A 14,487-nucleotide genomic window follows, 5' to 3' on the forward strand; every position below is an offset into this window, starting at 1 on the left:
TTTAATATAAAAGACCTTCGTATAATAAAAGTTTTCGATTCGATTTTTAATAAACGGTAAATGTTATATAACGATATGTTATATAAACGATCCATTATAGATTATGAATAGGTTATGAAAACTTCCAAAAACCTTTTAAGAAAAATTGACGTTTTCCAAAATTCTGCCTTGAGAATCTGTTTAGGTGCTATGAGATCTACTCCTATACAACCAATACATGTTAAAGCTTCTGAGCCTCCTTTGGAGATTAGAAGAAATTTACTAAGCGAAAAATGGGTACTTAAAGCACACTCTACAAATTTCGAATTATTTTCCTATATATGTCATCTTAACGAATCAGATCTTACTCACAAGTATTGGATTAAAAAACCATCTCCGCCTTTATGTACTGCATTACAGAACAATCCTATTTTTTCAAAGAAATTAAACACAGTAGACAGAAAATTAGACTACTTTGCTCTCTTCCATAAAACTGATGTAATAATACCCACATACAACGAATACAACATAATCAGCAACAATATCCTGAAATCTATTTTGAACTGCTACAGTGATGCAACAGTTATACAGAGAGAGTCTGTAATTTGGAATAAATTCAATATCTCAAATATTAATTGTTTTTTTGAAAAATGCTCATACCCGTCGATTAGTATTTCAAATTGTCCTTTTTGACATACAATAATAATTTATACAGGGTGTCCCAATTTAGAGATATGACGTCATCGTTGATTTTCTTTAATGGCAACACTGTCATTTTGATAGCTAATTTGATAGGGTGTGTAATGTTATATAAAACTGCAAAATATCAAATTTTTATTCTCTACCATTTACAAGATAATAGAAAATAACATAGTTATGTCTGTAATTTGGATTAAATTCAATAAATAAAATACTAATTGTTTTTTTGAAAAATGCTTAGACCAGTCGATTAGTATTTCAAATTTTCATTTTTGACATACACTAATAATGTATACAGGTTGTCCCAAATTAGAGATATGACGTCATCGTTGATTTTCTTAAATGGCAACACTGTCATTTTGATAGCTATTTTGATAGGGTGTGTAAAGTTATAAACAACTGCAAAATTTTAAATTTTTATTCTCTACCATTTACAAGATAATGAAAAAAAAATCAAAGTTATGAAAAACAAGTAATCAAATAATAATTGAATTTAATTATTTCAATTAAGCAAATGCTCATAACGTTGCCCATTGACAATTTGACAATAATTGAGGGCAACATTATGAGTATTTGCTTAATTGAAATAATTAAATTCAATTATTATTTGATTACTTCTTTTTAATAACTTCGTTATTTTTTATTATCTTGTAAATGGTATGGAATACAAATTTGAAATTTTGCAGTTGTGTACATATAACTTTACACATCCTATCAAAATAGCTATCAAAATAACAGTATTGCCATCTAAGAAAATCAACTATGACGTCATATCTCTAAATTGGGACACCCTGTATACATTATTATTGTATGTCAAAAATGTCAATTTCAAATACTAATCGACGGGTCTGCGCATTTTTCATAAAAACAATTAGTATTTTAATTATTGAATTTATTCCAAATTACAGACATAACTTTGTTATCTTCTATTATCTTGTAAATGGTAGAGAATAAAAATTTGATATTTTGCAGTTGTGTATAACTTTACACACCCTATCAAAATGGCTATCAAAATGACAGTGTTGCCATTTAAGAAAATCAACGATGACGTCGTATCTCTAAATTGGGACAACCTGTATACATTATTATTGTATGTCAAAAAGGACAATTTGAAATACTAATCGACGGGTCTGATCATTTTTCAAAAAAACAATTAGTATTTGAGATATTGAATTTATTCCAAATTACAGACTCTCGCTCTGTATATCTAAATGCATCTAAATCAAGAGAAGGGACTGGCTGTGCTTATTTTTTGCCCTTAGGAGGTTTCGAATTCAAGTGCAAACTTCCCAATGAGTTTTCAATTTTCTCTGCGGAATCATTGGCCATACTCGAAGCGTTGAAATATATTAAAAACTCTTATACTAAAAAAACGTTAATTCTTTCAGACTGCCTGTCAGTTTTACAGAATATCAAAAATACTTTTTTGCCCAAAACATTTAGTAATCCTTACATATTTTTAATAAAGGATATGTTAAAGCATTTAGACTCTGGCTTCACTATAAAATTTATTTGGGTTAAGGCACATATTGGACTCAAAGATAATGAGTATGTAGACTACTTAGCTAAATCCAGTTGTAACGGTCCACCCGTTATAATATCATTTTTAGCGCTTTAATTATTTTTTTTAATTATTTTCTCGTGATCGCGCAATAAAATCCTCTAATTTTGTCGTAATTAAATATTTACGTGACGTCACATTCTATACGGAACATTCTACGCCTCTTTTGGTGAATTTAATTCGTGTTCCGTGGTCGTTGACGTTCTGATCGTTCTGAAAATTTGACAAAGCGATCTTCCGTTTTCCGTTACTTGGCTGTGAAGTGTGCTAGGATCAATGAACTGTCAATACGGATGGAATAGGCACAAAGACAACTAATGCAGCCACGATACAAGAGAGAGGTCCTAGAGAGAGACAGACAAGGTGGTGGAAACTTTGACAGGCCGTGTAATTTGAGTTGCCTATATCAACTTAAATCGGGGAAATGGACCTCATATTTTTTTAACTGGGCTGATGGGGCAGTATTTCCAAATTTAAATACTTTTTTGTATTTAAATACGTCAGAACTCTCTTCTTCATTTAAAGAAGTACTGGTTTTAATCTGTCTTTTTGTCATTGTCATTAAGTGATCCACAATAAAATGACATATATATCATGGCGCAGTTCTAAAACCTACAAAATAGAATATGCCAAAAGCAAAGACTAAAACCAGTACTTCTTTTAATGAAAAAGAGAGTTCTGACGTATTTAGATACAAATAAAGGGATTTAATGCGGTCAGAATGAGAGCAATAGCCAGGGAAAGAGGGAAGATAATCGCCACCTTTCGTAAACAAACAAATTCATAGTGGTAGACGGTAGTTGAAGGTTGTAGTAATAAATATTTTACATCAAAAGACATGAGAGACTATTTGTAGAGGATTGAAATCTATATTAAAAACAGCTGTTAAAATTGTTCTACAAACATATTCCAAAATTTTGTAAAAAATGTTATTCAGTTTTTAAATTAACATATGCCACAGTTAAGTTAGGCCACACACATTGCAACAACGCTTTTTTCGAATTTAATTCTTTATTATAAAGTGTTCTTTATTCTGAAGTGGTGAAACTGATATTAATTCAGCAAATTTATTACTATTACAATGCTATTACCCTTAATAGACCTGTTGGAACCGTTTCCTAAAAGTGTGTATGCATTGTGGGAGTTTAGTTACAATAGAATAAATTGTATGTATATACCTACGTAAAATTATTGAAAAAAAAAGTAACAATAACATAATCAAGGACTTCTTCACTTTATATAAAACACTAATTTAGCATTTAAACAGTTTTAAAACTATTTAACTCCCAAATACTTTAGGAAAGTAGGTATTTGTTTTGATAAATACAAATAACAATTCTGAAAAGTATTTAAACATCAAGTATGGCACTGTGTACTCTATTTATCCCCTAACTACAAAAAAGTGGTTAAATTTTGAAATATGTACTGCCAATCAGCATTAGGCCTTAGCCAAGTTAAAATATAAGTTAAAATATTCAACGAACTGTAAATACTGATTCAATCGGGTCCATTTATATAGGCAACTCAAATTACACGGCCTGTCAAATTCTCCACCACCTTGTCTGTCTCTCTCTAGGACCTCTCTCTTGTATGTTGGTGTCAATCTTGCTTCACTATAGGGCTTTTCATCGATTGTCATTTGTTTCGAGCTACTGTCATATGTTGTATAGTTACGGTGACCATATGTACTTATTTAAGTAGGACAGTACTTATTTTTAAATATTGTCCTAATGTACTTTAAAACCTTTCTAAGGACACTCGAATGTACTTATTTTTTCTAAAAAATGAACATTTTTATCTTTTACTACTTTTAAACAAATTTCTTTGTATAGGTACTGTTCTTTTGTTGACTCTTCTCATGACTTCGTTGTTTGTTACAGGCTCGGTCCATGCTATCTTCAGGTACCTTCACCCACAGTTTAAATGCTTCCAACTTTTTAGTAGTCGACGCGTTAATTGACCATACTTCTATCCCGTAAAGCAGAGTCGAGAAAATAAAACACCTTGCCAGCCTAACTCTCAAGTCTTAATTTTATTTCAGTTCTCTTGCACAAACTACCTTTCTCATTTTATTGATGTTTACTAATAATCCATATTGTTCTCCATACTCAACTATCTTGTTCATTAGCTTTTGGAGGTCTTGGAGGTCTTGGAGGTTGTCCGCTATTATGATAGTGTCGTCCGCATATCTAATGCTGTTAATTGGCGTTCCATTTAGGTACCTTTATTCCTGCTGTTTCTCCCTCAACAACTTTTTTCATAATTTCTTCAGAGTATGCATTTAATAGTAGTAGTGACAATACACACCCCTGTCGCACTCCTCTTTAAATTTCGAACTCTTCTGATGTGTGTTCATTAATGCTTATGTGTGCCTGCTGTTTGTAATATAGATTTGTTATAATTCAAAGGTCATTGTATTGTAATTGTTTTGCTTTGAGGACGTCCATTAGCTCTTCGTGGCGGACTTTATCGAAAGCCTTGTTGTAATCTATGAAACAGACGTACATATCCTGGTTCACATTCAAGCATCTCTGGATTAGTAGTGTAAATCCAAAGTGGGTTTCTTCAATATCAAGATCAAGTTTTTGGTAAATGCGTTTATGAATGATCCTTAAAAACATTTTAAATGTGTGAGACATCACTCTTATGGTGCGGTGGTCCTACACAAAACTTCACTGCACAAGTGAAACATTTTTACACAAAATGTGTAACCTACCTAGAAAACTGGAGTACAAATTTTCATGAATTTAAACTATTCAAAAGCATAGATTTAAAGCGGGCTCCACACTCTCGGCGAAGTTACTTCGCCAAAGTTGACCGAAGTCCGAAGTACCCTCTCTACACACTTGTTCTACTTCGCGAGGAAGTGCGATACCGACAAAGAGCGGTGCGATACCGACAAAGATCCCTTTGACCAGACCGACAGAGAATGGAAGTAGAACGAAGTGAAGCAAAGTTACACAAGGTGGCCGTCTACACTCTCGTACTTGTTGAACCTCGATCGACTTCGGCGAGAGTGTGGAGCTAGCATCAGAAGTGAAATAACATGGAACGATGTTTGTTATTCTCTCGAAGCTTTTAAGTTGTATATCAAGGCAACCATGTTAAACGAAGATCAACTCTTTGACGAACTGGGAATTTTGAAAGACGTGGCTACAAGTGAAAAAATTGCTGAGTGGAACAGAGAAGAAAAAAATAGTCAGGATCGATGGCTTAAAGTTTTTAAGTGTGTAGATCAATTCAAACTGAAAAACTTACAAATATTATGCGAATTTATTTTTTGTCTTCCGGGTACTAGTGCGGCTATCGAGGATTTATTTTCTGTAATAAATAATTATTATTGGACGTCGGAAAAATCACAAATGTCCATATCCACTCTCCAGGCAGCGATGCTGGTGTACGCAAATTTTGATGAGACTCGCATGAAATGTTTCATTTACTTCAGTCAAAGCCGGACCTTCTTAAATTAATTTTAAGTTCCGAAAAATATGAATGATGCAAAAAACCGGAAGATGAGGCTATTCCAGGTCCCTCATCTAAAAACTCTTAATTACAGGCTTGTAACTTTTTCAAAGTTAATGTAATGTGTTATGTTTAGTTTAATTGATATATTTTTTATGTTTAGCTACATAGTTTATTTATTTTTAATGCCAAAAAGTTATATTTGTCCAATAACAAGATACATTTTGCGTTTTTAATACATTTTTGTTTTTTGTACTTTTTTTTCTTTAAAAAGATATGGTCACCGTATGTATAGTCTGTGTATAATATTAATATACACGGATTATACGACATTTGACAGAAGCTCGAAACAAATGACTGTGAATGAAAAGCCCTATTTGAATGGGACATGGCCATTCCATCCGTATTGACAGTTCATTGGCTAGCAGGGTTGCCATATTACACGAATTATCGTGTAATTACACCATTTGTTCCTATTTTACACGATTACACGAATCAAGTACCAAATCTTACGATTTTTACCATTAATAATTTTCAGTATTATTTTTAATACATTTTTATTAAAATTCACTTAATACTTCCCTGTATTGTTTAAAAATTACTTTGCAAAGAAAGAGAAATCCTCGGATATTTGTAATCTATACTTTCATTCCTAATCATAACATACCATAATGATAACATAAACATCATTGGAAGAGTCTCAAGTTAAGTACTCATTTACACTTACACTAAAGTAAAATATAGGGGAATCCCCTGAAAATATTAGGAAGGTATAAATATTAGCCAGTCACCAACCGTTCTTGAATGGTTACGCGCATGCGCGATAACGAATAATTATGCGCAGTAACACAGTTTTCGTTACTGCGCAGACTCGTAACCATTCAAGGACGGTTTATTAAGCATTTTCCGACTTACACGATTTTCAGTCATAGAGAAATAACAACAAGAGAGAAGTCAAAAGATAGGCAATAACTGGAACACTCTTTCTGCGCAGGTAAGTAGCACATAGGGGCGCTGCTGTTTCTGAAACTAAAATTTACCCATGGTACAATAAAGTATTTTGATTGTACCGTGCAGAAAATTTACATTTTTGACAATTGACATTGACTTTGTGTTTTTGTTTTTAGGACGCCATTTTGTGCGTTAGAATTTGCAATTTCCCGGCCCGGCATAGATAGATAATTTGGCGGTTTGTACTGAATACTACTAAACATATTTTCTATTTTCATTACTGGATAGTGCTGGAATTGCTGAAATTGAATATCGGTAGGTGAAAATACAATTTTTTATATATATAATCGCCTTTTTCTCTATCGTAACCAATGAACTGTCAATACGGATGGAATGGCCCTGTCCCATTCAAATAGTGAAGCGAGATTGCCACCAACATACAAGAGAGAGGTTCTAGTGAGAAACAGACAAGGTGCTGGAGAATTTGACAGGCCGTGTAATTTGAGTTGCCTATATAAATGGACCCGATTGAATCAGTATTGACAGTTCGTTGAATGGACCTCATATTTTAATTTTCAGGGCTGATTGGTAGTACATATTTCAAAATTTAAATACTTTTTTGTATTTACAGAGTAAACAAAGTACAGAGTACCATACTTGGTGTTTAAATCAGTTTAAATACTTTTCAGAATTGTTATTTGTATTTATCAAAACAAATACCTACTTTCCTAAGGTATTTGGGAGTTAAATAATTTTAAAACTATTTAAATACTAAATTAGTGACTGTTTTATATAAAGTGAAGAAGTAGTCCTTGATTATGTTTTTATGTTACTTTTATATTTCCCAGATTTAAGTTGATATAGGCAACTCAAATTACACGGCCTGTCAAAGTTTCCAGCACCTTGTCTGTCTCTCTCTAGGACCTCTCTCTTGTATCGTGGCTGCATTAATTGTCTTCCTGCCTATTCCATCCGTATTGACAGTTCATTGATCGTAACACATAATATCTTCCTTCAAGCCTCTTTCTCTATATGTGTTTCCAATTTCCCTATGAATTTCTTCTATCCAGCTTTTCTTAGGTAATCTGTCGTCTTCCGTACGTTGTAGTGGCTTAAAACATCTTAGTTGCTTTGTTTTTATATTGTTAATTATTGTATGCTTACATCCATTATCTCCAATATTCTTGTATTTCTGATTTTATGTATTCTTGATATACGAGCAGATCTTCTCCAGAAGTCCATTTCACTTTTCCTGAGCATCTTTTCGGATTTTTCTTTTAGTGATCAAAATTCGCTGCTATATGTTACAATGCTGTGATAGATGTTATGTTTATTTTCTTTGGAGATACTTTTGGTCCCATAGGATTGTGTATAATAATGTCATAGCTTTCCCTCCTTGTGTGCACTTTTCTTGGCTATTCTTGTCTGTTCCATCTTGTGTAATTTTAAGACCCAAGTATTTATATTCCTGACAGTGATTAGTAGTTATTTCATTTTCCAAGGATAGATCCTGCTGTATACCTCCAACACACATATATTCCGTTTTGTTGGTATTCATTTCCAAACCCCAGTGCAGGTACTCTTCTAAGATTTAGTGTGTCATATAATATTCAATATAATAAATATTTTTACTTTAATCCACAGAGACATAAGGTAAAAAAAAGTACTTTGTGGGTAGGTAGGTATATGACAAATATTTTGTGTTTTATGGACCTCGATAACTAAAATCTCTGTTTCCTGCAGTGGGTTCGGTGGACTTTTTAAATTAATAAATATGTCCAAAAATGTACCCTTTAAATGGTGGCCAATAAATTTTAATAATTATTGTAAATAATTAACATATAACCAAATTTTTAAATTACATTCATGTGGTGTCTACACACATCAAAATCAAAATTGCTTTCTTTTATGAGTTAATTTCTCAAAAACTATGATGTGATTAATTACTGCATTCTACTAAAAGTAATGTTAATTCAGTATTTTTCAGTAATTAAATATTATTTTTTTCTTAGTTGCAAAATGCTATTTGTGTATTCTTAGAAATACTTTTATAAATTTAATAAGAAAATCACTTTACATTTTGAGTTAGTTCAACTCCCTAACCTCGATATCCACTCTCTATATGCATTGTATTAAAATTGCCTTCTGTTTTATTTTCAGGAACTTGGAATTACAGAGAAGTGATATAGACTAATCATCATCATCAGCCCCTCTCGATCCACTGCTGGACATAGGCCTCCCATGTTTGTAGACAAGTAGAAGAGACAAGTAGACTAATAGAATAGAATAACAGGTATAGTGTAGGTACATGTAAGTAGGTAGGTTAATACCTTGGCTACCGTGTGAGATGCCAGCATTTGACACAAAATATCGACTGTAATATCGTGTGAGACGCTGGCTTCCATTGTTATTAAATGATTTAAAATGCTCTAAAGCGAGAGTTTTTAGTTTCTCATATTGGTTTCAAAATAAGGATAAAATGGTACAAAATTACATCTTATTAGTTTAAGTGATCGCTAACCAAGGTGTTAAACGTTAATAAAGGTATGGTAGTTATATTGTATGTAGGTACAGTTGAGTCCATGGTTCTCATTAATACCTGGAGAGATAAAACACATACTTGTCACTTAGCACCATTGTGTTCCACGCATGACACTAACGACAAACCAGCTACTGCCTGTTATTAAGTAAACACACATGTTATTTTTATGAACATTTTAGACTCAGTACATCGAAAAAATAGAGGTACAAAAAGACGCTTGGGGACGTTTTCAGATTTAAGTACAATTTGCAACATTTCTGGTTTGTTTATTGTTTGTTTTTCACAACTAATTTTATTTTGGCATTAATTTACATACAAAGTTCACCTCATTCACACAGATTGTCATAACCACTTTCTGCCAATGTACTCAACTGTAAAATTAGTTTATCATTTTATAGTGTAAATACAAATAAAAAACTAGTATTGTAACAAAAGTCAGTGTTTTGTAAGTAGGTAGGTTAAAAATATCAATAAAGGTTCTGTTTAGTTACAATTTATAGTGGTTATATTGTATGTAGGTAATATTATTTTATCATTTTGCAATGTCAAATTCTAAATCCCAACCCGGTAAATATGTTCACGGATGTTTAGCGTCCTATTGTAATAACAAGTATTTTCATCCTGTCACAGACCCAGAGTATACAAATAAAAAGTTTTTTAGATTTCCAGATAAAGATTTAAAAAGACGTCATGACTGGTTTGAAATTATTGGTATTGAATTTACTGAAACTAGGTGTTATTTATGTGAAGATCATTTTGAGGAAACACAATTTACAAGCAGCTTAAAAACAAAACTTTTAAATAATGCAGTGCCCTCCAAAATAATTCACATATCCAATGTTCATGATCAACTTTTGCCTATACCTGCACATTCTTCTGATGAAATCTCTGTTTCAAATGTACACATTTTTAGTAACAAAGAAATAGTTCCTCCAAAATTATCCTCCATTAATAACCCAGTCAATAATAAACGGTCAATTTCCAGTCAGCATGATAATGAGTATAGTATTACACCTAAATGTAAGCGATCCCGTATTTTGAAAGATATTAATGAAACAAGAGTAAGAGATTTGTCTCCTAAAAAGAAAAAGTTATATTTTTTAAATCGTACTCATAGAAATTCTATTTGTAAATTGAAAAACTGTTTAAAAGTAACTAAACAGAAATTAAAATTGGCATATGAGTTTTCTAAAGGTGAAAGGTTTAGGGAATTAGAAGAAAATATGGACCCTACAATTGCATCATTTTTTAAAAGTTCTTTTTCAAATCTTAAAGTTAAAAGGCCTACTTGGACAACACGTGATAAGGTATATGCTTTGGCTTTGTACAAAAGGGGTCCTAGATGTTACAGATTTTTGAGACGTAGTATACCATTGCCAGCTAAAAGTACCCTTCAGAAACTATTAAAAAACATTCCTTTTGCAGCTGGAATAGAAATTCAATTATTAAAGAAACTTTGTAAAAGAGTAGAATCCATGGGACCATTGGATAGATATTGTTCCTTAGTTTTTGATGAAATATCATTGTCTCAGAAGTTAAGTTACGATAAATTTAGTGATAAAGTCATTGGTTATGTAGATCTTGGTCCATTGGGTCGTAAAAATGAGTATGCTGATCATGCACTAGTTTTTATGCTCAATGGTCTGCACAAAAGTTGGAAACAACCAATAGCTTTTTTTTTACACAACATTCTGTAAAATCACATGATTTGAAGGTTTTAATTTCACAAGTGATTAGTCAGGTAGAAATAGAAACCGGTTTGAAAATACTGTGTACTGTGTGTGACCAAGGTGCTACAAACCGTGCTGCTATTAACTTACTTTGTAGGGAAAATAACGAACCAGGGCCTCACTTTTTCATCAATAATCATAAGATATTGACAATTTTCGACCCACCACATTTATTAAAGTCAACTCGTAATGCTCTTTTAAAGTACCATATTCAGTTTGATCAGACAAAAATGGCCAAAATTGATCATATAAGACAGTGTTTTAATATAGACAAAAGAAAACGTTTTCAAGCATTAAGACGGATAAGGGAGGTTTATTTACATCTCAAAACTCATAGTCGCTTAAAAATGAAAGTGTGTGTAGCCGCACGGACCCTCAGTCATACAGTTGCTTCCACTTTGGAAGAGATGGTTAGTAATCCAAATAATAATATACCCTCTCAAGCTATCGAAACTGCTGAATTTGTGTATGATGTAGATCAGCTTTTCGATAGCTTTAATGGCAGAACAACAAAGCCTGAATGTGGCAAGCCTTATCGTAGGTGTATGTCTAATAGATCTCCTCATGCCGTGCTGTGGAATCGCCTTCTTCCTAAAATTAATAGCTGGATGTTTATTGATGAAAAAGTCAAAAAGAAGGTAATGCCATTTAAGTCAGGGTGGTTAACAACCATTGCAGCCACAAAAGAGTTGTGGAATATTTGTAAAGATTTGGGATTTAAGTTTTTAAGAACCCGTGCTCTAAATCAAGATCCTTTGGAAAACTCATTTGCCTCTATATGCCATCTAGGAGCAGAAAATGTAAATCCAAGTTGCTACCAGTTTATTTCATCATTTAAAACATCTGTTCTTAATAACTTAATTACTCCTTCTTCTAATAAAAATTGTGAAACAGATGATGGCTCTATTCTTGATAATTTGCAAGACTTTTTGGAAAGTTCAATAACCAAAAATGATTTTATTGATTTAGATGTTTTAGATGTGAATGAAATAGAAAATCTAGCTCTACCATTACCTGATACAGATGTTACAGGTCATGAAGGTAACACATTAGCATATGTTGCTGGGTTTATAATAAAAAATCTTAAATCGATTAAAGAATGTGAGGTGTGTGCAGCTAATATCATATCTGACTGTTTGGAACCACACCATACATTTACAATGTTTAAAGAATATAGTGATAATAAATTAAGTTTAAATTATGTTACAAAAAATTTTCTAGTAGATTTAGCCAAAATGTACTATATTGTAATTGCGGTATTAGTCATTAATGGACATATAAACCATTTGGTCAAAAAAATTAAAATTCTGATAAAAAAGTATGTAACTCTGGAGTGGTTTACTTGTAACCAACATTTGGATTATGTGTTTAATTATTGTCTAGATGTGTCTGTATCCTTAATAATTAAGAAATATTATGATGATGTTTATAGAAGTTCTCAAGATTTGCAAAAAAATGATTTACGAAAAAAGAAAATTAATACTAATAAGAAAATTAATAATCCCTCCCTTAGACGGAATCTGAGCTGTAGGGCTAAATCTGATAACAATAATGATCAGTGAAATAGTTAATGGTAAATTTTATTATATTGTATTCACATTTATATAGTGATGAGCAAGCTAATCATCGGCAAAATAATGCAAAAGAGGGAAAACATATTCAGTTTGAGATAAAAAGAAATGAAACTAATGAAGGTGGGAGATGTAGCGATAAACACCTATAAACTTACATTCCATTTATTGTTTTCCACCTTTAGACATATCAGAGGAGCATGTCAACTAAAACTGTCACTGTCATTGTGGCAATTGCCAAACTCGTCTGATACATCTAAAGGTGGGAAACAATAAGTAGAATGTAAATTTATAAGTTTTTATTGCTAAATCTCACACCTCCTAGTTTCATTTCTTTTTATCCCACAACTTGAATGTGTTTTCCATCTTTTGTGCACACTCCAGCACACTCATCACTGTATAACTAACATAGTATAGTAGTCCCCAGTACAAGGACCTAAAATCTCACTGATATAATATATCTATAATACATATAGTATATCTATAATATATCACTGATATATTATATTATAATATAAGTTTCAAGCTTTGTATGCATTCCTTGCTACATGTACGACAAACTTTTCCTGTGTGACCATAATTGTATTTAAATAAACCAAACTTGTATTGAGAGACAATAACGTAAAAGTGACATCTTTGAGAACTAAGCGTTCGAAAACATAGCAACTCTGAAAGATTTCACAGAGGAAAAGTTTGTCGGACATGTCGCAAGGAATGCAAACACAAAGTTTAAAACTTATATGTATCACTGAAATTTTAGGTCCTTGTACTGGGGACTATATAGTGTAAAGTTAAACAATTTTTAATGGCAAACATTTTGATTTCTCTTATAAACATTTATTTAAATTGCAGGTTTGTTCGATTTGTTTATCACCTAAAAGTATTTTACTTATTTATTGTAAGTTGATATTTTAAAGGTTTGTATTTTAGCTTTAGTAAAGTTCTCAGTGTATTATATAATATTTTCCTTTAGAGATTTTTAGGCTACTAATCAAATATGTATCTGCATTTTGTAAACTATAAGATAAATAAAGAATAAAGAAGAGCGGGGACATGCATGCATTTTGTGTTGATCTGTGTTTTACATCATTATTTCAAAACAATTTTACTGCATAGATTTCCCTATTTTGTTTTATCAGCACTCCATACATGCATGCGGTAAGTGGGGGGTCCCCGTGAGGATTAATAAAAATAAAATGTATGAAGTTGTTTTGTCAGTGTTTATATATTTTATCCTATTTTTCTAAAAAGTTCTGAGGGAACTACAACAGTTAGTTGATATTTTAAAGGCTTGTATTTTAGCTTTAGTAAAGTTCTGTTTGTATTGTATAATTTTTTTTCTTAAGATTTTTTTAGGCTACTAGTCAAATTTGTAATATGTATCTGCATTTTGTAAAAGATAAGATAATTAAAGAATAAAGAGCGGGGACATGCATGCATTTTGTGTTGATCTGTGTTTTACATCATTATTTCAAAACAATTTTACTGCATAGATTTTCTTATTTTGTTTTATCAGCACTCCATACATGCATGCGGTAAGTGGGGGGTCCCCGTGAGGATTAATAAAAATAAAATATATGTAGTTTTTTTCCCAGTGTTTATATTATTTTCTATTTTTCTGAAAGTTCTGAAAAAAAATATTTTTCTTTAGATATTTTTAGGCTACTAATCAAACTAGTAATATCTGCATTTTGTAAAATATAAGATGAATAAAGAGGTCGCTGTGAAGATTAATAAAAATAAAATGTGTAGTTTTTTTCCCAGTGTTTATTCCCATGTTTTACGAAGACCTATTTACAAAACCAACATAACTGTATTTTTAATATTTTTTGTGTAAAAATATAATTTCTATGAAAAAATTTAAAATTTTAATATTATTTATGACATTATAAATAAGATAATGTGTAAATAATATTACAATTTCCAAATTATTTCATAGAAATTAGGTTTTTACACTAAAACATTAAAGAAAACTTAAAAATACAGTTATTT

General features: G+C 31.6%; 1 protein-coding gene across 5 annotated transcripts; it reads left to right on the top strand.

Moving 5' to 3' along the window:
- Window positions 1-6,636: 6,636 nt before the first annotated feature.
- On the top strand, window positions 6,637-14,240 carry LOC126881728 (uncharacterized). 5 transcript variants are annotated; one of them, XM_050646182.1, is made up of 3 exons: window positions 6,637-6,695; window positions 6,829-6,967; window positions 8,813-14,240. In XM_050646182.1, the coding sequence occupies exon 3, from the start codon at window positions 11,155-11,157 to the stop codon at window positions 12,484-12,486; it is 1,332 nt and encodes a 443-aa protein (XP_050502139.1). In that variant the 5' UTR covers window positions 6,637-6,695; window positions 6,829-6,967; window positions 8,813-11,154; the 3' UTR covers window positions 12,487-14,240. The 5 variants fall into 5 exon arrangements, with proteins under 5 accessions (XP_050502139.1, XP_050502143.1, XP_050502140.1 ...); XM_050646186.1 differs by lacking the exons at window positions 6,637-6,695; window positions 6,829-6,967 and adding an exon at window positions 7,605-7,732; XM_050646183.1 differs by lacking the exons at window positions 6,637-6,695; window positions 6,829-6,967 and adding an exon at window positions 7,755-8,305.
- Window positions 14,241-14,487: the final 247 nt, after the last annotated feature.

This window comes from Diabrotica virgifera, chromosome 3, assembly GCF_917563875.1.
Source record: "Diabrotica virgifera virgifera chromosome 3, PGI_DIABVI_V3a".
Classification (NCBI taxonomy): Eukaryota; Metazoa; Arthropoda; class Insecta; order Coleoptera; family Chrysomelidae; genus Diabrotica; species Diabrotica virgifera.

Bases quoted from the DNA above. Each gene is read 5' to 3' on its own strand.
- LOC126881728 (XM_050646182.1), top strand. From the start codon at position 11,155: ATGGCCAAAATTGATCATATAAGACAGTGTTTTAATATAGACAAAAGA.